General features: G+C 36.9%; 4 protein-coding genes and 1 long non-coding RNA gene across 5 annotated transcripts; 1 reads left to right on the forward strand and 4 right to left on the reverse strand.

Annotated features, from left to right (window-relative positions):
* Window positions 1-144: 144 nt before the first annotated feature.
* LOC111443599 (dol-P-Man:Man(6)GlcNAc(2)-PP-Dol alpha-1,2-mannosyltransferase) lies at window positions 145-4,190 on the reverse strand. The gene is made up of 10 exons (XM_023081492.1): window positions 3,799-4,190; window positions 2,818-2,905; window positions 2,579-2,738; window positions 2,257-2,474; window positions 1,858-2,153; window positions 1,400-1,514; window positions 1,179-1,317; window positions 845-1,041; window positions 662-751; window positions 145-592 (listed from the first exon to the last, which is right to left on the reverse strand). The coding sequence occupies exons 1-10, from the start codon at window positions 4,077-4,079 to the stop codon at window positions 461-463; spliced, it is 1,716 nt and encodes a 571-aa protein (XP_022937260.1). The 5' UTR covers window positions 4,080-4,190; the 3' UTR covers window positions 145-460.
* Window positions 4,191-5,274: 1,084 nt separating this feature from the next.
* On the reverse strand, window positions 5,275-10,329 carry LOC111443191 (phosphoenolpyruvate carboxylase, housekeeping isozyme). Its single transcript, XM_023080896.1, has 11 exons — window positions 10,236-10,329; window positions 9,753-9,940; window positions 8,927-9,318; window positions 8,719-8,803; window positions 8,241-8,463; window positions 8,051-8,154; window positions 7,896-7,983; window positions 7,604-7,758; window positions 6,460-7,458; window positions 5,976-6,362; window positions 5,275-5,898 (listed from the first exon to the last, which is right to left on the reverse strand). Exons 2-11 carry the CDS (start codon window positions 9,918-9,920, stop codon window positions 5,602-5,604), a joined length of 2,898 nt encoding a protein of 965 aa, XP_022936664.1. The 5' UTR covers window positions 9,921-9,940; window positions 10,236-10,329; the 3' UTR covers window positions 5,275-5,601.
* Window positions 10,330-13,958: 3,629 nt separating this feature from the next.
* Window positions 13,959-20,873, reverse strand: LOC111443675. Its single transcript, XR_002710548.1, has 3 exons — window positions 20,857-20,873; window positions 14,824-14,983; window positions 13,959-13,970 (listed from the first exon to the last, which is right to left on the reverse strand). It is a non-coding gene; the product is annotated as an uncharacterized LOC111443675 (long non-coding RNA).
* LOC111443673 (EP1-like glycoprotein 2) lies at window positions 16,272-17,776 on the forward strand. Its single transcript, XM_023081598.1, has one exon. It carries the CDS (start codon window positions 16,310-16,312, stop codon window positions 17,666-17,668), a length of 1,359 nt encoding a protein of 452 aa, XP_022937366.1. The 5' UTR covers window positions 16,272-16,309; the 3' UTR covers window positions 17,669-17,776.
* On the reverse strand, window positions 19,046-20,510 carry LOC111443674 (protein LIGHT-DEPENDENT SHORT HYPOCOTYLS 10-like). The gene is made up of 2 exons (XM_023081599.1): window positions 19,800-20,510; window positions 19,046-19,103 (listed from the first exon to the last, which is right to left on the reverse strand). The coding sequence occupies exons 1-2, from the start codon at window positions 20,437-20,439 to the stop codon at window positions 19,096-19,098; spliced, it is 648 nt and encodes a 215-aa protein (XP_022937367.1). The 5' UTR covers window positions 20,440-20,510; the 3' UTR covers window positions 19,046-19,095.
* Window positions 20,874-20,932: the final 59 nt, after the last annotated feature.

Here is a 20,932-nt window from a genome sequence, read left to right on the forward strand (position 1 = left end):
AAAAAAAAAAAAAAAAAAAAAAAAAAAAAAAAAAAAAAAAAAAAAAAAAAACATTCATAGTTTTGTGTTTAATAGGTCTCTCAACTTTAAAAAATATATATATATATATATTCAATATTTTTTGAAAATCCACTCTTAATGTCAAAAAAACGGTAGTCCATAACGGAATGATTCAAGATCAACTAATCTAAGTATAGTTCAACTAGATGAGATATCACATATCCAAACAAATTAGATGTTCGAATTTCCCACCTAACACTAAAAGATCAACAAGGATCTTTGAGAGAAAGTTCTACCGAATAAATTACCACCCTCGGATTTGAAAGATTTTTTTTTCTGAATTTTGGGGGCATGGCAATCATGAAGATCACAATGGAAAATTCTTGGCAAACTCTCTTATAAGCTAAGTTTCTAGCCTGCTAAACGAACGTCGGCGACGCGTCGTAAGATATATGGAGAATTATTTTGTTATTCTCCTAAGCAGCTTGTACATTCCAAAAGCATTTTTAGTCTGCCAGAAGTAGGGAATGAAAAATGACCGATAAAATGGCGGTGAGAACTCCCTGTCCAGGTAAGGCCATGCTGCAACAGCCTGCAAGTAAAAATGTCTCAGTAAAATCCTACATTAGAAGCAGCAAGGCGAGAGAAAATCGACTTTTACCTCCCACTTTGATGTGTCACTTCCACGAGAAGCATACGGTCTATCGAGTTGAAGCTCGACAAGGAAGGTGCATTCATCGAGATCTCGGAGCTGTGAAGTTTATCATCACGAAACAAAAGGGATTCAGTAAAAGACCATGCGTGAAATTAAGAGTGAAAAACTTTCAGGAACTGGAGTTAGTACATATTGCTTATCTGATGCCTTGTTCTTGTTGTTGAAGTATGGTGGAGCAGCTGCAGTCCCTCCCAACGTAGAATTAAACGGGAAAGGAAGAAGACCTCGGAACCCATCGTCGATCCATCTTACTTCTTGCACGTAATCAGGAACGAAAAATGACGATGGAAAACGATGCCACTCGCTCCCAACACAAATTGTGGAACCTGAAAGAAGTGATATGAAGAGTAAAAAATTCTTTATCCACACGAATTTACGAGCAACTAATAGGAGAAGCTGCAACAAAGATTAGCATCTTGTCAAGCTCAACTATAGCCTCAAAAGAAAAGATAATGTATCTAACCTGTTCCTACATCCTCATGGTGAGCCAAGACCTTGTAAACCTCCAGCGGAGCAGAGTAACCATTAATCAATGAAAATGTACGAGCATGGGATGCACAAAGGATAAGGCCAAGAGCAAGGGGTCTAAGAACTTTTGCTATCTGTAAAGCAAATTAAGTAGCTAAATAGAGGGAAACGTTATCGTAATAAATTCAGAAAATGGCGGGGATGGTCGATACTCACCACGACGAGTACAGAATTATCATGTGGATTGTATTTATCTCTGAAAAAATCTGGAAAGCACTCGATGACGGCTGAAGCAGCAACACAAATAAGAGGATATATTGGATAAAGGAATCTGCAGCAGCAATGTGATATCAGGAGAAGACACCAAATATATGCCACCAGCAACGTATATCAGGGAGTGTTTCAACAAAGAATATTGATTAGGAATGCTAGATGAAGCCTTCAAATTCGAAACGGGGAATACTCTTTCTAACAGAGCACAATATCTAGCACCATTTATCTTATCATCCCCAACTTAAAATCAAAAGGGCAAATCTTTACAGAACTTCAACAGCCCAGAAGTTCCAAGCGGAAAAAGTGGAAATTCAATCGAATCATCTTTTCGGTTTCTAGACACCATACATAAACTTTTAAGAGAACGAACTAAAATAATTTTCTTTGTAAAAGTATCAAACCTTTCCTCCTTGTGTGGCTGCAATGTCATGAATCCAAGCCAAATATAAATAGGTGAGATGACCACAAGCAAGTCCGGCACATACTTTTTCCTTGAAATTGGTAAAATTCCCAGAAAGAGTAATGCAAGAACGAAACAAACATTGAAGTTGTTAAATCCATTTCTGAGATAGAACAATGGTCCTTCGGTTCCATACAAGTGGCTTTCACCACCTCCCAAGACGTTATATATCAGCAAATTTAGCACAGATGATGTCCACCTTTTATAGTAGTAGTAGTCGACAAGCAGCGAGAAGGCCTACAAGCCAAGCCATAGGAGCTTTTAGCACCCTTTAACACATTTTATAGAGAAAATCTTCCATTAAACAAAAGATCATAAATAACACAATAAGAAGACATACAAGGAGAACTATGGATGTTAGCGCCCCTGCAAGAAACGCCTCTTTGAATTTGCTGCGTAAAGCGTAAAGTGTGACTGGAAGGAAAACCAAGATCGAAAACGGCCAGCCAAGAATTACACCAGCAGCAGCGACAGCAACTGCTGGAGCAGGTTTCTCAAGTAGAAATAACCCAGAGGACAAAGATACAGCATACATGGAGAATGAACTAGGCAAGAAACCTGTAAAACGAGGCAACGACGAATACAGAGGCAATTCCAGATTAAACAAAAAATACTTAATTAAGTAAAAAAAACATTAAAATGGCCTTTCAGAAGTTACTCACTAGTGCTAGCAAAGAAACAACCACTGGTCAAGCATAACATTGCAAGAGTATAAGTGGCAAGGCGCTTCCCATACTTCTTAGAGAGTGCCACAACAAGAACTGTTTCTGAAATAACAGATAGAAGACCAAGGAAAAGTCTTACAGCAAAGAATACTCTCACCTGCAATTTAAAGAGAGATTAAAACCAGACATATCTGGATCTTACATAAAATAACAACTGATATGGAATGGCCCCTTACTTTATCCTCAGAAAACAGCCACGCAGCTGGTCTGCCCACTAACTCATGGAGAATAATGTATAAATATGACCGAAGCGCAAACTCGGAACTGCAAGAGAGCACAGTTTCGGTCAACATACAAATTAAACAAGATCTCATTGAACGTAATCAACCTCATCTAAATGCTAATTCTCACTAGTCTTTCTCTAAGTACATCAAAATCTGATGCTAACTGCAACTAGCAGCTCTATCAGAGTTAGACCCATCTTCAAATGAAAGCCAAGAATGATAACAATGTACATCATTTGATGAAAGATGTACTTGAACATATTGGAAATCATATGAATTATGTGTGTGTGTGTATTCTAAGTCATGCCAATAGAACATAAAATGTGAGTAACCTAATTCACACAAGTCCACCGCTAGCAGATATTGTCCTTTTTGGGTTTTTTCCTTTCGGACTTTCTTTCAAGGTTTTTAAAACGTGTCTGCTAGGAAGAGGTTTCATCATTTGATGAATAACAAAATATACATCATTCATCAAATGATGCACTTGAACATATAGGAAACCATATGAATTATGTGTGTGTGGTGTGTGTTCAAGTCATGCCAATAGAACATCCATAAAATGCGAGTAACCTAATTCACACATTCAGTCAAGATTTTACATTCCAAGGCCATTAGAACCACACCTACTCCATCAAATCATGACATCTTTGCCTTATTCCTCGATTAACATATCGTTGGTTATTGTAATTCAATACTTTGATTCTACCAAAAGAGTGAAAAAAAACTGCTATATGGTATGTTATCCAGTTCAAGCCACTGGGAACCAACAACGAAAACGCAACGTTTCCACAGTATGAAAACTAAGAGAACGATTAGGGTAAGAAAGAAACCCAATGCACCAACAGTGAAAGATGCCAACAAGGAAGAAATCAACCCTAAAAAACGTAACAGTTAGAGCTTAGAATGAACGAAGGGAGAATTTGGAGTAAGAACCTGTATTCCCAAGTTTGGAAGCCAGATTTGTAGAGAAGGAAATGGAGGGGCTCCCAATAATTGAAAACCTCATCGCAGTCGTGAATGATGTTAGATGTGGCACTCATGTACCTGAGAAGCCCCAGAGCAAAAAGTGGAAAGAACCACCCGATTCCTTTGCCATCGTCTTCAGTGGTGCTCGATCGGCCTGGCTTACCGGATTTAGAGTAGGAAGAAGAAGCCGCCGTGGACGGCGGAGTGTCGGAGGTGAGGGGCCGCCTCTGCCGCATCTCTAGAGCCATTTCCTTTTCGCCGTTGGGAGTGTGGCAAATCGGAGAGACTGGTTTAATTCGGTGTTCGAAAATCGAGTGCTTTGCTTAACATCGAAGTCTTAAGCATGTCTTTGTGAGCATCTTGTTTATATTCAAGCAACAAAAGCATATATAAAATATATATAAATTAAACAAAAGCATATATAAAGCAGTGCCACGGTCATACTTGTCCAAGGCGTGTTACTTATAGCCGCATGTTAGGTGTTTTGGTCTTGCTTGTCCAGGATGTGTTGTTCATGGCCGCATGCCCGTTCCAAACTCCTTTTCCATGCTTTATCTTAGCTATAGGCATATAGGGTGTATGACCGATCACCAACCAAAAATGTACGGTAGGGAATATGACTAGTTACCACTTCTTCCTATCTTGAGTTAGGTATTTTCTCGTTCACGTTTTCTAAAACATTTCACGCAAACGAGGGATGGGGTTTCTCTTGCTTTTGGCATAACGGGACCCAGCAAGAGCCCCGCATGACAGGCTATTAGCTCAGTGGCAGAGCGCGCCCTTGATAATTGCGTCGTTGTGTCTGGGCTGTGAGGGCTCTCAGTCACATGGATAGTTCAATGTGCTCATCGCCTAACCCTAAGATGTGGATCAAGGCTGTGAGGGCTCTCAGCCACATGGATAGTTCAATGTGCTCATCAGCGCCTAACCCTGAGATGTGGATCAAGGCTGTAAGGGCTCTCGGCCACATGGATAGTTCAATGAGGGCTCATCAACCCCTAACCCTGAGATGTGGATCAAGGCTGTAAGGGCTCTCGGCCACATGGATAGTTCAATGAGGGCTCATCAGTGCCTAACTCTGAGATGTGGATCAAGGCTGTAAGGGCTCTCGGCCACATGGATAGTTCAATGTGCTCATCAACGCCTGGCCCTGAGATGTGGATCATCCAAGACACATTAGCACTTCTCCTCGGGAGGCTAGATGGGTCAATTTAGGTGAGATCCAATGTAGATTCAACTTTCTATTCACTCGTGGGATCCAGGCGGTCCGTGGTGGACCATCTCGGGTTCATCTCTTCTCAAGAATCTCTAAAACATTTCTCACAAACATGACTCGAGAAGGTTGGTTTTCCATCTAAAAGACAAATGGAGGAAGTAGAATGGGATGAAATGGCAATGGAAGAAGATAAATAACAAGATCAGATGTAGAGTGAAGAGAAGTGATAAGAAAAAAGGATCACAAAAGGACTGCTTCAGCATTAATGCAATTATTTAAACTTCAAACGCCTTGCAAGGCAACAACATAATCCACTGTGCCACTCTACTATTTGGGCCACAGTAGTGTTGATCATGCAGCAGCAAAGCACTCGGTCACAGTCACTCAACAACTCCTCACCAAAAGCTGGATTAACTTAAACAACATCCACTTCTGATTGCATAATTATGAGCCTTTTTCTTTCATGCCAACACTTTTATCTTGCACGAAACCAGCAAAAACAAACAACTTATGAGCAGCAGCATACCCTTCATGCTGCTCTCCTCCTGTTTAGCTTAACCAGTGTTCTGCATTCCAGCAGCAATACCCTTCATGGTCAAGATCAGAGTGTCCTCTAGCCCAGGTGCGTACTCGCTCTTCGGGTTCAGCTTCACCAGTTCGTCTGCTGATTTGCTTGCTTCCATTATTTCCCTTGAAATGTGTGGACGCACTGTCACATGGTAGTTCGGATCACGGATTCGTTTCAGCGTGTATGCTTGGCAAGCGTTCAGAGTCGTGATGTATGAATCACGGAGACGGAGTCTTTGCTTCAAGTAAGGATCCCCTTCAAGAAGATCTTTGTGTCCAGCAATCTATAAAGTACAAGGATTAAACTATGATTGAATGAAGAAGACCTTGTGTGATTGAACGGAAAATGGCCAAAATTTACCTGCAGTAGAAGGCTCTTTGTTTCTTCATAGTTGGCTCTCAAGCGCTGTCCGAATGGCCAGAGGTCCTCCGAAACTAGGAGCTTGTCGTACAACGCTGCGATGCCAGGGTCTCCTTTAGCGAACACCATTTCGACCAAATCAATGGTGACCCTAAAGAAGGGCCATTCGTTGTACATCTCCTGCAACATTTGAAGGTTCTTAACATCTTTCTGAATAATATGCTTGAATGCTGCTCCAAAGCCTAACCAAACTGGAAGATGAAATCGCGTCTGTGTCCATGCAAAGATCCATGGGATTGCACGAAGTGACTCGATACCCCCGCTTGGCTTTCGTTTTGATGGACGGCTTCCAATATTCATCCTACCATACTCGAGCTCAGGTGTTGCCTAAAATCATTGAGTACAAAATATTAAGTTAAAAACATCTCAAAGTCGATGTAGATTTCGAGAATCAAATTACGAGAGTCTGCAGAAGAAATCCTACAAGGCGGAAATATTCGACAAATCGTGGTTCTTGGAAGACGATGGAACGGTATTCTTCTGTTGCAACAACAGCCATTTCGTCCATCAGTGTACGCCATTCAGGTTTTGGTGAAACTGGAGGGTGCATTCCGTGCTCAAGCGTTGCAGCAGTGAAACGTTGGAGTGTTCGAAAACACAAGTGCTCCTCTCCAAAGGACTGCTCAATAACTTCCCCCTGTACTGTTACACGGAGCGAACCATGAATTGTCTCGGGTGGTTGGGACAAAATAGCAAGATGAGTAGGTCCACCTCCTCTTCCAACGGTGCCACCCCGACCGTGAAACATAGTTAGCTTCACACCATATTGCTTTGCAACCTTTATAAGCTCCTCTTGAGCCTTGTACAACTGCCAGGCCGCAGAGAACCGTCCAGCATCTTTACCAGAATCCGAGTAGCCGATCATGACTTCTTGCTTTCCGTTAATCCGGTCTTTGTACCAATCTATCGAGAAGAGGCGAGCAAGGGCTGCTGGTGCAGCCTCCAAATCTGCAAGCTTCTCGAACAGGGGAACAACTCTCAACGGTTGCGTAACATGGCACTCACGCTGCAATAGCTCAACTGCTAAAACATCAGACGGAGCAGTGGCCATGGAAATGATATATGCACCGAAGTTATCAGAAGGAAGTTCCGCTATGACATGGAACGTGTTCAAAACATCAGATATTTCTTCAGTTGTAGGAAGATCAGGACCAAAAAGAGGACGTTTGCCACTAAGTTCCGATAGAAGCCATTCTTGTCGCTGTTTCTCGGACCATTCTTTGTAGGAACCAATATCCAAATGCTGAGTAATGGCTTCCAAAACGTCAGTGTGACGATCCGACTCCTGCCTGATGTCAAGTCTTACAAGTGACAAGCCAAAAGTGGACACTTGCCTCAAAAAATCAAGAAGGGTGCCATCAGCAATCGGTCGATCACCACAAGCACAGAGGGATCTGTAGCATAGTTCAAGAGGTTCCAAGAACTGCAAAAGTTGGGAAATGTTCATGACTTTATAAGTAATCTGCCTATGCAGTTCAGTGGTAAGAGTATCAAATATTTGCGTTTAATGAAACGATCATCGTGCCAAAAAGAAAAAAAGGCACTTCGAAGATCCAAGAAGAGGTAACCTGCTCAACATTTGTAAAAGTCGCATCCTCTGGGATGTCCGAATATCCATTAGCTAACAAATGGCGAGAACGCTCACGCGTCTGATAAAGCTTGTCCCTTACGTCGCCAAGAATCACTCGGTAGGGTTCATTGGCAGGAACTTGCTTCCAAAATTCTATACAACCAAAAAAGAATCTAAATTCATTACCACCAAACTTATGATCTCCTCTATGAGATAAATTTCGCAGCAAAAATAAATGCATTCACAAACTCGTTTTCTTCTATTATAGAACAGACGTCGTGATTGATTACCTATGTAGTGTTTTGCATCTCTCCTTGATGAATTATGAAGCACGTCTGCACGCTCACGAAGCTCACTACTGCAACGCCACATAGACAACTGCAGACAAATATGATGAGTATGGTCCCTTACATTGCCTATTGCATAATGCAAAAGGTGTAAATACCTCAAACATGAGATCCTCAATCTGTGAGTAGTACAGATTAGCAGCCATCATTCTAGCAAGAAGACAGACGTCCCTTGTAACCTCCGGTGTCACCCTGGGATTACCTGTGGACCGATCAAACGAAAAGCTAATAACTTAGAAGCAGCTACAATTTCCAGAGGTATCATCAGTGCAGAAAAAGATAACGTACCATCACGGTCACCACCCATCCAAGATGAAAACTGAATTAGTGGTGCATTATAAGGAACACGTTCATCGATCCCTATGTTTTTTAAAGCAGTATCAACACGGCGCAGAAATTTAGGAACACCCTTCCAAATTGTCTCGTGGAAGTAGCTCATTCCTGCCCTCATTTCATCTTGTGGTGTAGGAGGAGTTCTACGGATTTCATCAGTACGAAATGCAGCTTGAATCTACAATAGAAAGGGCAAACATTCATGATCGTCAAGATCAAAAAGTTTCGAATGTGTCGTGTTCAGTTAATTATACCAAGTCACGTTGCAACATCTATCAATTATTGTTTCCAGTGGCATGCATCTATCAAGTATGATTTCCAATAATAATAAATAGATAGCAGTTTGCAAATTCAGACACTCGAGCGTTCTTTATCAGGTTAGAGGAAGAAAATACAAAACAGCAGCGACAGATAATAGGAGTGCGATTTTCACCTCTCTCTGAAGTGCCTCATCAAGTTCTTGCTTGTCATCGGGAGTAATGTCTTTGGCGTACAACTGAACTAAACAGTCCCGTATCCTGCATAGTGAACGAACGAGTTAGTTGGCTTTTCCCAATTAGCTGGAACTGACAATCCGACTAGCTCATAAGTCAACTATAAAAATAAACATAAAAACAATCCAGAGTAGCTCATAAGTCAACCTTGCATGCTTCTGAAGCAAAGATCTACGAACTGATTGAGTCGGATGAGCAGTTAAGACCAAATCTATAGTCTGGTTCTTCAAGGCATCGAAAACTTCTTGAGGGGACTTGTTCAGTTTCCCCACAAGCTTCTTCAGAGTTTCTTCGATGTCAGATTCCGTGGTTGCAGAGTTCTCATCAGCAAAAACTCCCTTCTTCAGTTTGATCCTTCGACGATAAGCAATCTGAACCTCCTCGGCCAAGTTAGCCAAATTAAGCATATGGGAAAAAGATTTGGCAATGACAATAGAGTCCCCTGGATCTAAACTAGTCAGCACATTTCCGAGCTCCTCGAGTTTCTTCGGATCGTGTTTCCCTTCATATTCAGCAGAAAGTTCATAACATTCTTGCACCTATTATGCAAAACATAAGAAGTCAAACAGCTGATCACAATCAATTTCAAACAAGAGTACTCGATGAGCAAGCAATTCGAAACATGTTTCTTTTTTCCTTTCTGATAATGTGCTTGATTCAGGTCAATATCAAACATAAAGAAAAGAAGCTTTAATTGGTAAAAACATCGATACTAAACCGAAATTGCGACATTCGAAATCATTGATCTTCGACGGAGCTCTATCAATATAACAGCAATCAAAATGACATAAAAGTTCTAAGTCATGACAATCATTTGTTATATTAATACACAGATCCATTTCTTTTCTTTTACTTTTCTATTCACATCAAAAGTTCCATAGTGATAGATTCACAATGAGAGTGAAATGAATCAAAACAATTGTTCATCCATCCTTCCATACAAATCAAAGTCAAATTCCCAGTTCTAACTTACAGTTTCCTTCAGATCCTCCCCGTGCAAATCCTGAAGAATATCAAGGAACCGATCCAGCAACAACGCATCATACTCCACCAATTTATCATCATCACTCACTCTAGCTGGTGCTAAAAGCCGAAGCTGCGCATCAATCGATGCCATCTTCTCGACATTCCGGTTCGGCATCTTTCACACCAAATTCCCCTCTGAAATCACCACCCAAAAAACAAAAACCATCATCCACCGGTAAATCCAGAAAACAGGGGAAGGGAACGGGGGAAAAGCCATAAGAATCCATCAATTTCAAGGACAATCCACACAAAAATAGATCCTAAACAAACACGAATTCTGAAACCAAACGCAAAACCCAGTACGAGAAATGAGTAAATACGATTAACCCAACAGTTTCTACATCAAAACAGACACAAATTTCGCCAGAAATCAGAAATGCAATAACCAAAATGTGTAATGGCAGAATGTGATGCGTGGAGAATGGCGTACCTGAAGAACAGAGACGAGAGTAGGAGGAAATGAAATCGGAAGAAAAGGGAGTGAGTGTGTGGGATTCTGAGATCCAAAGTCAGTGGTTCGAGATCATTATATAGAGCTATGAGCCTCGCACTCGATGCCCAATAATGATGAACCCAAATACAAAAAGGAAAAATTAAATTAATTAAATTCATTTTAGTCTACTTTTAATTCTTTTAATTTAATTTACTACTGATAATAAATCTAAATTGTAATTATTTGAATAATAATTATTATTATTATGTAAATATATATATATATATAAATAAATAATAATAATAATAATTTATCATATAAAAAAATAATATGTGAATGTATATTTAGGATTTTAATATATACTATATTAAAATGATAGTTATACTAATCTTTATAAAAAGCTACAAATATTAAATTTAAATATTTAAAGTATAGTACAAAACAAACTCTACCATAACACATTATTATTTTATATTCTTAACTTTTGGGTTCCCTGCTAAATTAAGAATTAGATTCTCCTATTAAATTTGTGATTTTATATATATACACGGTGAGATATCACATTGGTTGGGGAGGAGAACAAAACATTTATAAGGGTGTGGAAACATCCCCTTAGCAGACGCGTTTTAAACCTTGAGGGGAAGCCCGAAAGGGAAAGTCCAAAGAGGACAATATCTGCTAGCGGTGGGCTTGGGTCGTTACAAATGGTATCAAAGCGAGACATCGAACGATGTGTCAGTCTTCTCGTTGTTCCCCAAAGGAGGGTAGACACGAGGTGAGCTTGGGTCGTTACAAATGGTATCAAAGCCAAACATCGGACGATGTGCAACCTTCTCGTTGTTCCCCAAAGGAGGGTAGACACGAGATAATGTGCTAGTAAGAACGCTGGGCTCTGAAATGGGGTGGATTGTGATGTCCCACATTGGTTGGGGAGGAGAACAAAACACCCTTTATGAGGGTGTGAAAACCTTCCACTAGCAGCGTTTTAAACTTTAAGGGGAACTCGAAAAAGAAAGCTCACCCAAATAACCACATTGGATGGGGAGGAAAACAAAACACACTTTATAAGGGTGTGGAAACCTTCTCTAGCAGACATGTTTTAAACCTTGAGGGGAAGCCCACTCAAAGAGGACAATATCTGCTGGCAGTGAATCTGGACTCACTCAAAGAGGACAATACGGTGGCTCTGGGCCGTTACATATATATATAAAAGAATAAAATAAAGTAGTTGATTTTATTTTATTTTTAATTATTTAGAATTTTCTTAATTATAATAATTAATTTATTTTCACAAGGATTGGATATGCTTGAGAAGATGGTGTTAAGAGTCCAAGAATAATGAAATTCTCTTAATTTCATAATATTTATTTATTCTAATTTCAGCATCAAATGGAAAGCTATATGTTCTTATTTGAATTAAGGAATTCCATCAACTTTTTTTATTTATTAAGAAAATAAAATAAATTTGGAAACTTTTCCTTTTTTCTCCTTTTCAAAATTTTTCACTTTATAATTTGAAAAGGACACTTCTGAGTATTGGGTAATAAATAATAATAAATTTAGTTACGAAAATTATTGCCTTTTTAATAAATAAATATTCCAATGCATGGAAATAATAATAATTTAAATTAATTTCTTAAAAATTATATTTAAAAAAATAATAGATTTAAATACTGTCGGTTTATTTTAGTCTATATACTTTTAAAAGCTTTATTTTAATTTATATAATTTTTAAAAAAGTAACTATTTGTTCGGTTATTTCATTACGATTATAGCATCATTAGGGGACGGTTAAAAATATAAGAACTAAAATAAATATTTTAAAATTAAAAAATAAATAAAAAGACAAAAATAATAACATTATTGTTTTATAATTATAAAATAGGTTGAAAAGTCATGGTAGCCCATAATAATTATATTAAAGTCAACTTGAATAATTAAAAAAAAAAAGTATGGATGGTACATGATTGAGGCACTAATTTCGCCTATTTTCCTATGTCAAAATAATAATAATAATAAATAAATAAAACCATTTAGGCATTATAAATAATTTCCATAATATAATTTATGTCTCATTTATTTACTAAAACAGGACGTAAATTCAAGTCTTGTGCTACTATTACATTTCAGTAAATGCAAGATACCCATGTACGTTTGATGCCGACATCGCGCTTTAAAGACCATAAAACCTACATCAACGTAGTTGCATTTTATTTCGTATATCTTAACTTAGTTTAGGACATTATTTTTATTTTTATTTTTATTGTTATTTTATTTTGCATCGTTACATCAAACATATGGTAGTAGCTCTATTTTAGTCGAAATTCAGGAACGTTACACACCTGATATCTTTATTTGGGTTGGAATATTTCATCTCGAGTTTGGTATCAGTCAATCTTTTTTTGTCGGTTTCTTAAAGGTAAATCGAGGAAAAAGGAGTTGGAATCAGATTTTGTAGACCATGTTCAATTAATCCCATTACTTTCCTTTATTTCTTTGCCCCCACATGCTTTTATTTAAAGTTCATTAAACTTTTTTGACCAATAACAACCCTACAAAATTAAATACTTCATCTTTTTTATTATAATTTAATTCAAAAAGATTCGTTTATAGAAAACACCATTTTATTAGGGTGTAAAAACCTTTTCCTAGCAAAAGCGTTTTAAAGCAAGCCCGAAATGGAAACCAAAAAATGATAATATCTATCGGCTGTGGATCTAGGCTGCATTTTTTTTTTAAATTGGTTAATAAATAATAATAATATCGTGAAAAACAACACGGGAATATAATTATTAGATTTATAAACATTGAATATTTATAAATAAAATTAAAAAAAAAAAAAAAAAAAGCATGAAATGGGAGTTGTTGAATTTTATTTAGAAGTAAATAAGAGAGAGTGCTTATAAAAAGCATTTACACGAAACAGAACTTATCATAATTTCGTGGACAATAACGTTAACTTAGGATTAAAGGTTTCTAGAAGAAATGGAATGGAGCCAAAAAGTCAAGGGTTTGTTTTGTCCTATGCAATTAAAAGCGGGGGTAAAACTGTCAATTTCACTTCCAGTCAAACTTCCAGCTGGAGAAAACAAAAGACACGTGGCTTGTACGACATGTTGACTTGACAGCCCATTATTTATGAAAATTATTTAAAAAAACAAAGAAAAGTGTATTGCCAAATTTTCTCACTTAAAAGAATATTCGAATCTCAAATGAAAGATTCCAATCCGCACCGTACTGAGATTCTCGTTTATAGGGGAAATAGAGAGATCCAAAAACATTTTTTTATCGTTAAATAAGTGAGGTCCGAACAAGATTATATTTCTGTAAATGCCCAACTTAATATAAATATATTTTCAATATATATATATACTCGTTTAATTTTATTAAAAAAATAATTAATTAATTTTGAAACTTTAATTATAATATTTGTATTTTTTTAATTGTTGGAAAAACGACGCGTATAATATTAAAATTATATATATATACTTGTTATAGCTTTATTAAGAAAATAATTAATTAGATTTTTTTCACATATAATATTAAAATTATATATATATATATATATATATATACTCGTTTTAGTTTTATTAAGAAAATAATTAATTAATTTTGAAACTTTAATTATAATATTTAGATTTTTTTTAATGGTGGGAAACTACACCTATAATATTAAAATTATATATATACTCGTTTTAGCTTTATTAAGAAAATAATTAGTTAATTTTGTGACTCTAATTATAATATTTAAATTTTTTTAATGGTCGGAAACTACGCCTATAATATTAAAATTATATATATATATATATATATATATTTGTTTATCAAATATTTTTTTAAAATAATAAATGGATAAAATTATTTGCAAAGAATCTCTGCCCCGATTTTCACGAAAATAAATTGAGAATTTCACGAGAATAAGGAATGAAACAGGTGGCAGGGATCCCTATCCCTGCCCCACCCTCGGGACATATGTATCTTAAGACTAATTTTCCGTTCTTTCTCTTTTTTAAATTAAAATTTCAAAATATTGACTTTCAGTTAAATAAAAAAAAAATCTTAATTGTTATTTAAATGTTAATGGACAAACAATTATAGTAATGAATGATTTTGTGGACTTTCAAGTGAAACTAAATGCATACCTAACTCATTATTTAATTGGGTGAAGTTTAAATTAAGTCAAATTATTTTGTGAGAGTGATTTTGTAATAATATTATTAAGTTGACTTTAATATATATAAAAAAAAACATTATTGTAACTAAAAAATTAATATTATTGGTTTGATGATACGTATCATAATATATATTATAAGCTATAGTTCTAGAGGCGTGATAGAGCAGTCAATTTATGTGGACGGTGGCTTTATTAATTCAATTATCACAAGAAAAATACAAATTTGCTTTATCACTAAAATATATATATATATATATATATATATATATATATATTTTATTATAGTTGTATACTTTTTTAATTTTTAATATAAAATTACATGTTGCATGTTGTCAATTGAGTTTTATAATATTTAAATACTATTTTACTATAATTTGGAATAACGATGACACGTGGTGTAATAGACGAGACTATCAAGTTTATGCAAAACTGTGCCTCACACTATTGAGGACATATTCTATTTATATTGGCAAAAGATTAACTAATAGATCCGATTTCATAGGAAACTAACGAAGTAAGCCTATTCTTATGGCATGACTAACTTCAAGCTATTCTAATAGATTGACCAATTCTAACAGAGACAAATATTGATTTTCTCGAGGTTTGAACTATACCCATGTTAAAAATTTTATATTGGGATCGAGAAAGTTTAGAGATGGGAACGACATCTTTCCCTAGTAGACGTGTTTTAAAACCTTAAGAAGAATATATGCTAGTAGTGGATTTAGACGGTTACAAATGGTATCATATCCAAATACAGGGCGGTGTGCTGGTGAAAACGCTAGAGCCTTGAAGGGTGTGGACACTGGTGGTGTGCCAATGAGGACGCTGATTCCGTATAGGGTGAATTGTGAGATCCCACATCGATTGGAGTGGGAAACGAGTGCCAACGAAAACATTATGCCTCAAAGGAGGATAGAGTGTGAAAACCTCTCAGTGTTGTGTTGCTAGGCGAAGCGGTGGAGTGCTACACCCTAGATGGCAAGAGTCCTGTAGCCGAAAACATCACTAGCTTACACTCTGACCCGAGTAGCATGGGGCACGTGAAATCCCGTGTGAACGAAACATTATTTATAAAAGTGTGAAAACCGGTTTAAGAAATGAACGTCGGTCCGTCTTAGGGAACCGTTTGCTATCGTGGGCCTGACTCCTATTTCAGGCCCATGAAATTTCTAAGAACAAGGCCGAATTTTGTCGTTTTCTAGCTATAGATTTCAAAATATTACTCATATTTTTTAAAATTTTATATATAGTTTCAATTTGGTCTATAATTTTACATTTTTACTCGAGTTTCCATCACACCGCCGTTTTAATTTTATATTATTTAAATTAAATTAGTTCCGAATAATTAAATGTATATTTTAGAGGTAAAAAATTAGATTAATTTGACTAGAAATTTTATATTAATGTGTATTTATTATCCTGATAACAAATAAAACCCTAATTAACCCTCAAATAAAAAAAGATTTATTTTTTCATTTTTAGAAAAAAAATCCAACATTTTGAAGACATAGTTTAAATAAGAAAAAAAATTAAATATGTTAGATGAACACGACTCTCCACAATAGTACGATATTATCCACTTAGAACCCAAGTTCTCGTAACTTTGCTTTGTGCTTCACAAAAATACCAATGGAGAGAGTATTATTTAATTATAAATAATGCAAGCGGAGCAGAGCGAATATGATTGAGGGTAATAAAAGAGATTTAAATCCTCGTTGACTAAGACAGTACTGGTCAACCATGATGGCTAAATGGATAAGATGCCAGCTGACTGCACTAGCCTGCCACTGTCAGAAAAAATCTACCTGGCCACAAGATATTTGTTCACCACCATAAATAACGCACGTTGTTGTGCTTACATTATTCAAAAACAAGAGCACGGGTTCGATCCCAAATGGCGACAAGTTTTCATCTTCTTCTTCCCCCTCTCTGTTTCCTGCTCTGCACTGTTCTTCTCGCCGCCATAGCCACAGAAGCTCAAGTTCCTGCAAATGCCACCTTCCATTTCGTAAACCAAGGCGAATTCGGCGACCGAATCATTGAATACGACGCCAGCTACCGCGTAATTCGAAACCACGTGTACACCTTCTACACATTCCCCTTCCGCCTCTGTTTTTACAACACCACCCCTGATTCCTTCATTTTCGCCATTAGAGCTGGAATCCCCAACGACGAGAGCTTAATGCGATGGGTTTGGGACGCCAATCGCAACGACCCAGTTCGTGAAAACGCCACCCTCACCTTTGGCCGCGACGGAAACTTCGTCCTAGCCGACGTCGACGGCCGTGTCGTCTGGCAAACCAACACCAAAAACAGAGGAGTCACCGGCATCAAAATGCTCCCTAATGGAAACTTAATCCTCCATGACAAGAACGGGAAATTCATCTGGCAGAGCTTTGATTACCCTACTGATACTCTGTTAGTCGGTCAATCGATTCGAATCGGCGGCCGGAATAAATTAATTAGCCGGAAATCCGAAATCGACGGCTCTGATGGCCCTTACAGCCTTGTTCTAGATCGAACAGGGCTCACAATGTTTCTTTCCCACGACGGTCAGCTTTTAACCTACGGCGGTTGGCCGGGGACGGATCATGGAAGCAGAGTAACATTCGCCGCCGAACCAGAGAATGACAACGCCACCGCGTACGAGCTTCTTCTTTTAGTAAATCAGGACACCCCACGGCGGCGATTGTTACAAGTCCGACCAATTGGAAGCGGCGGAGCGTTGAATTTGAACAAATTGAACTACAATGCGACGTACTCGTTTCTCCGGCTAAGTCACGACGGGAATTTGAAGGCATTCACGTACTACGATAAAGTGAGTTACTTGAAATGGGAAGAGAGCTTTGCGTTTTTTTCGAGCTATTTCATAAGGGAATGTGCTCTGCCGAGCAAATGTGGAGCTTATGGGTACTGCAACAGGGGAATGTGTGTGGCGTGTCCGAGCCCAAAAGGGCTTTTGGGGTGGAGCGAGAGCTGTGCGCCGCCGAAGACGCCGCCGTGCAGCGGCGGAAAAGGGAAATTTGGGTACTATAAGATAGTGGGGGTGGAGCATTTTTTGAACCCGTACAAGGAGGACGGGGAAGGGCCGATTAAGGTGGGGGATTGCAGAGCCAAATGTGATAGAGATTGTAAGTGTTCAGGGTTTATCTATAAGGAGTATAGCTCAAAATGCTTGAGGGTTCCATTGTTGGGAACTTTGATTAAGGATGTTAATTCGTCCTCGGTGGGTTATATTAAGTATTCGATTTAGGGGACAGACATGGAGCTCGAGTCCCGTTGAACTATGTTTAAGTTTCAATATTGTAAGAATAAAAGAGTTCTTTTTTAATAAAGAATTGCTTGTCTTGTTCAAATTTAATGTTCTTAATGTTATGTTCTACTCCTGAGTCATCGATAACTCATTAATATATGTTCATATATCAAAGTTGAGCGAGTTTGTGAATGAAATTCATTTAGGGAAAAGGGGCTTTTTGGAATAGTCAAGAAAGGAGGCTCAAATTAAATTGAGACGAAAAGAGAGACTAAAAAATAAAAGTGGGAGTGATGTTTGACTTCGGAGTTCATTACATAATTCACAAGAAATCTTCCCATGGTTTTCATTTCCTTGTGCCGACGTTCGGACACGAGCCCTTGCCTTTATTCATAGTGACCTTCTTGTTGGGACTGAGAATTGCAATCACATGCAACATGGTTTTTTATGAGACTTACTTTTCGTGTTATTCCCCGAATTCTAATTTCTTTTCTGGGTAAAGTTGAATGTTTAGTATTTCTCTATACATGGTTCACGCATACATGCATGAACCCACTAAGCAGACTCGTATACGTACCATTAGGCCTGACTATGAGCTAGTGCAAGCTTGCGCTATCGAAAACCAATGAAAAGAAAGGTCCCATATGATATTATGGTGTACGCATTCTCATATAACATATTGAGGAAATAACACGTACTCGTGACACACAATATGCATGAAGTCCCAATATGAGACATACATACATGGACATGACACATCACTCATACTTATAATTCATAGTTCATCTAATGTTTCACCGGGCATAACATGATCATGGTATCATAGCATTCATGAATCATATCTTAAAAGTACATGCAACACAACAACTAAAGTAATACGTCGAGATTCTTGAAATACAACACTCGAAAATTTCAAATAAAAAACACGAGATTTACTTTATATTTTCAATATATTCGAATAAATATTTGATATAATATGAAATGAAAAGCTTTAAAAATGGAATCCTAAGGTGAATGTTATGATGAAAAATCATATCAAATTGCATCATTTTATTTATTTATTTTATTTATTTATTTCATAATTATTGTGGGGGCATTATAGTCTTTTCATTAATTGCTTTTTTGGTGGCACACACCATAGTTTTCTCTTTAATAATACAAATAAATAATATATAATAAAACCTAATTCAAAATTATTATTTCTTCTATTAATTTCTTTAATTGAATATTTATTTTAAATGAAAATTATTATTAAATAAAAGAGGGAAGGACAATATAATATAATAAAATTGACACAAAATCTCTATTAATTAAAAAAAAAAACAATAATAAGAGAGTAATTAATTTAAATGTGCTTAATTTGAGAAGAATATTTCATTTGCAATTCAGTCCTTCCAAAACCACATTCGTTGCTAACTGGTCCTTCTTTAGGCCCCTGAAAATAAATTAATTATTTTTAATACCAACCAAAGTTTATATTCATAGTAATGACCATTTTTGCATTATTCTTATTCTTATTCTTATTATTATTATTATTATTATTATTATTATTATTATTATTATTATTATTATTATTACAAATGGTTTTAGGTTTCTTGAAAAAGAAAAAGGTAAAGTTAAATAATAATAATTGTTATAGGGGTCTAATTATAAATATTCTATAACCCTAGCCCAAATATTATGAAATTTAGGGCTTTCATTTTAGGGTCGTGCTCTAGGGTTTTCTCGAAACATCTCTCGAGAACTTCATTTTAACTGTCTTGAATATGATCGAGGTGATTTTTATCTAAAACGAAAAGCATTTGATACGGACGCGAGAATAGTTTTACAGTTAAAGGCACAGCTCGTTCCTTCTCTAGAGGTGATTTTTAGGGTTTAGGGTTTAGGGTTTTTTTCGGAACATCTCCGGAGAACTTTATTTTAACTGTCTTGAATATGATTGAGGTGATTTTTACCTAAAACGAAAAGTATTTGATACCGACGGGAGAATAGTTTTAGGGTTAAAAGGCACAACTTGTTCCTTTCCTAAAGGTTGAAGGTTTGAATTTTCCTCGAGATTTGTTGATATTCGTTTTATGGACTAATAATAAGAAAAGAAAGGGATTTGGGTACTGCTAATTCAGTGGATTACCTGGTTGATGAGTGTGAGTTGGAATCTTCTTTTTCTTCTTCTTCTTATATGGGATTCCTCTTGCCTTGGACTGAGAGTCTTTGACTTCTCGCAAATAAACCCTAATAGCACCACTAGCAAATGGGTTAGTGTCTGACGAGCCTCCATTTTCTTCGTAAGCAGCTCTAAGGCGACCAATAAGCGCATCGAGGCTGCCCCAAGCTTGTTTAAGAGGGCAAGTACAAGGTCCAGGTGGCTCGGGTTGACCAAAAAAACCACACCCATTTAAGTGCACTTTTGTCTTCCCAAATTGGTCAAGATATCGAAGGAAATCCAAAACATGACTTGAATTGCATTGGGAGATAGCCAATGGAGGTCTTTGGTTCCTCAAATATTGCCCAAACGTGTACCAATCTCTCCTCTTTTGAGACTCGTACCGACTCACAGGAGCTACTGCTGTTGCTGCTGGTTGATTACGATCGTTGATAACAGCAACAAGAGACGAAGACGAAGAGGAATTTGACGACGATCCTTCACCAACATCGTTGCCTTTACTAGTCGACATATTATACGATCTTACACACAAAACAAAGGCCAAGAGAGAAAGAACACAATTTTGGGAAGTGGAGGAGTAATAGGAGGGGGGGAAACTCAAGAACATGAAGGTGGGGGAGACATGATATGGTCCATTCTCAAAATGCTTTATTAAAATTTCTCGTCCCCACACGACTTTGTACGATAAGATAGCATTAACCCATTTATCATTGTGTACCATAACATGATTTCGAGATTTTTTATCGTCCAAACTCGACCATTATCGTGTCTGATGTAATTAATCGTAATATGACGTAAAATTACATCATAAAGTAATTTTGTTCGTTCCAGACAAAATCTATCAATGAAAACCCGACACATGGTACCATGAATAGAAATCGACAATGTCGATTCGTTTACCCTAGTTTCAATATCAATGAAGACTCGACACGTTGCAAAAAAAATGTTGGTAAAACATGATTTTTACGAGAATTCTCTTACACTACTAAACATATGCTTCTAATGATGAACGATTTTCAAGTACCTAACAAATCTCATCTTTATCTACGAAAACTTGAATCACAAGAATTTAAAAAGTAAAATTGTTAATCTACCGAATA

The sequence above is a fragment of the Cucurbita moschata genome, unplaced genomic scaffold (genome assembly GCF_002738365.1).
Source record: "Cucurbita moschata cultivar Rifu unplaced genomic scaffold, Cmos_1.0 Cmo_Scf00005, whole genome shotgun sequence".
Classification (NCBI taxonomy): domain Eukaryota; kingdom Viridiplantae; phylum Streptophyta; class Magnoliopsida; order Cucurbitales; family Cucurbitaceae; genus Cucurbita; species Cucurbita moschata.

Coding starts and splice junctions, on each gene's coding strand:
- LOC111443599 (XM_023081492.1), bottom strand. CDS start 4,079: ATGGCTCTAGAGATGCGGCAGAGGCGGCCCCTCACCTCCGACACTCCG. Junction 2,154..2,256: donor TAACATCCATAGTTCTCCTT/GTATGTCTTCTT, acceptor CTTGGCTTGTAG/GCCTTCTCGCTGCTTGTCGA. Junction 593..661: donor GTGACACATCAAAGTGGGAG/GTAAAAGTCGAT, acceptor TTTTACTTGCAG/GCTGTTGCAGCATGGCCTTA.
- LOC111443191 (XM_023080896.1), bottom strand. CDS start 9,920: ATGCCGAACCGGAATGTCGAGAAGATGGCATCGATTGATGCGCAGCTT. Junction 8,464..8,718: donor ATGAGGCACTTCAGAGAGAG/GTGAAAATCGCA, acceptor TTTCTATTGTAG/ATTCAAGCTGCATTTCGTAC. Junction 7,459..7,603: donor CTTTTACAAATGTTGAGCAG/GTTACCTCTTCT, acceptor CAACTTTTGCAG/TTCTTGGAACCTCTTGAACT.
- LOC111443673 (XM_023081598.1), top strand. CDS start 16,310: ATGGCGACAAGTTTTCATCTTCTTCTTCCCCCTCTCTGTTTCCTGCTC.
- LOC111443674 (XM_023081599.1), bottom strand. CDS start 20,439: ATGTTCTTGAGTTTCCCCCCCTCCTATTACTCCTCCACTTCCCAAAAT.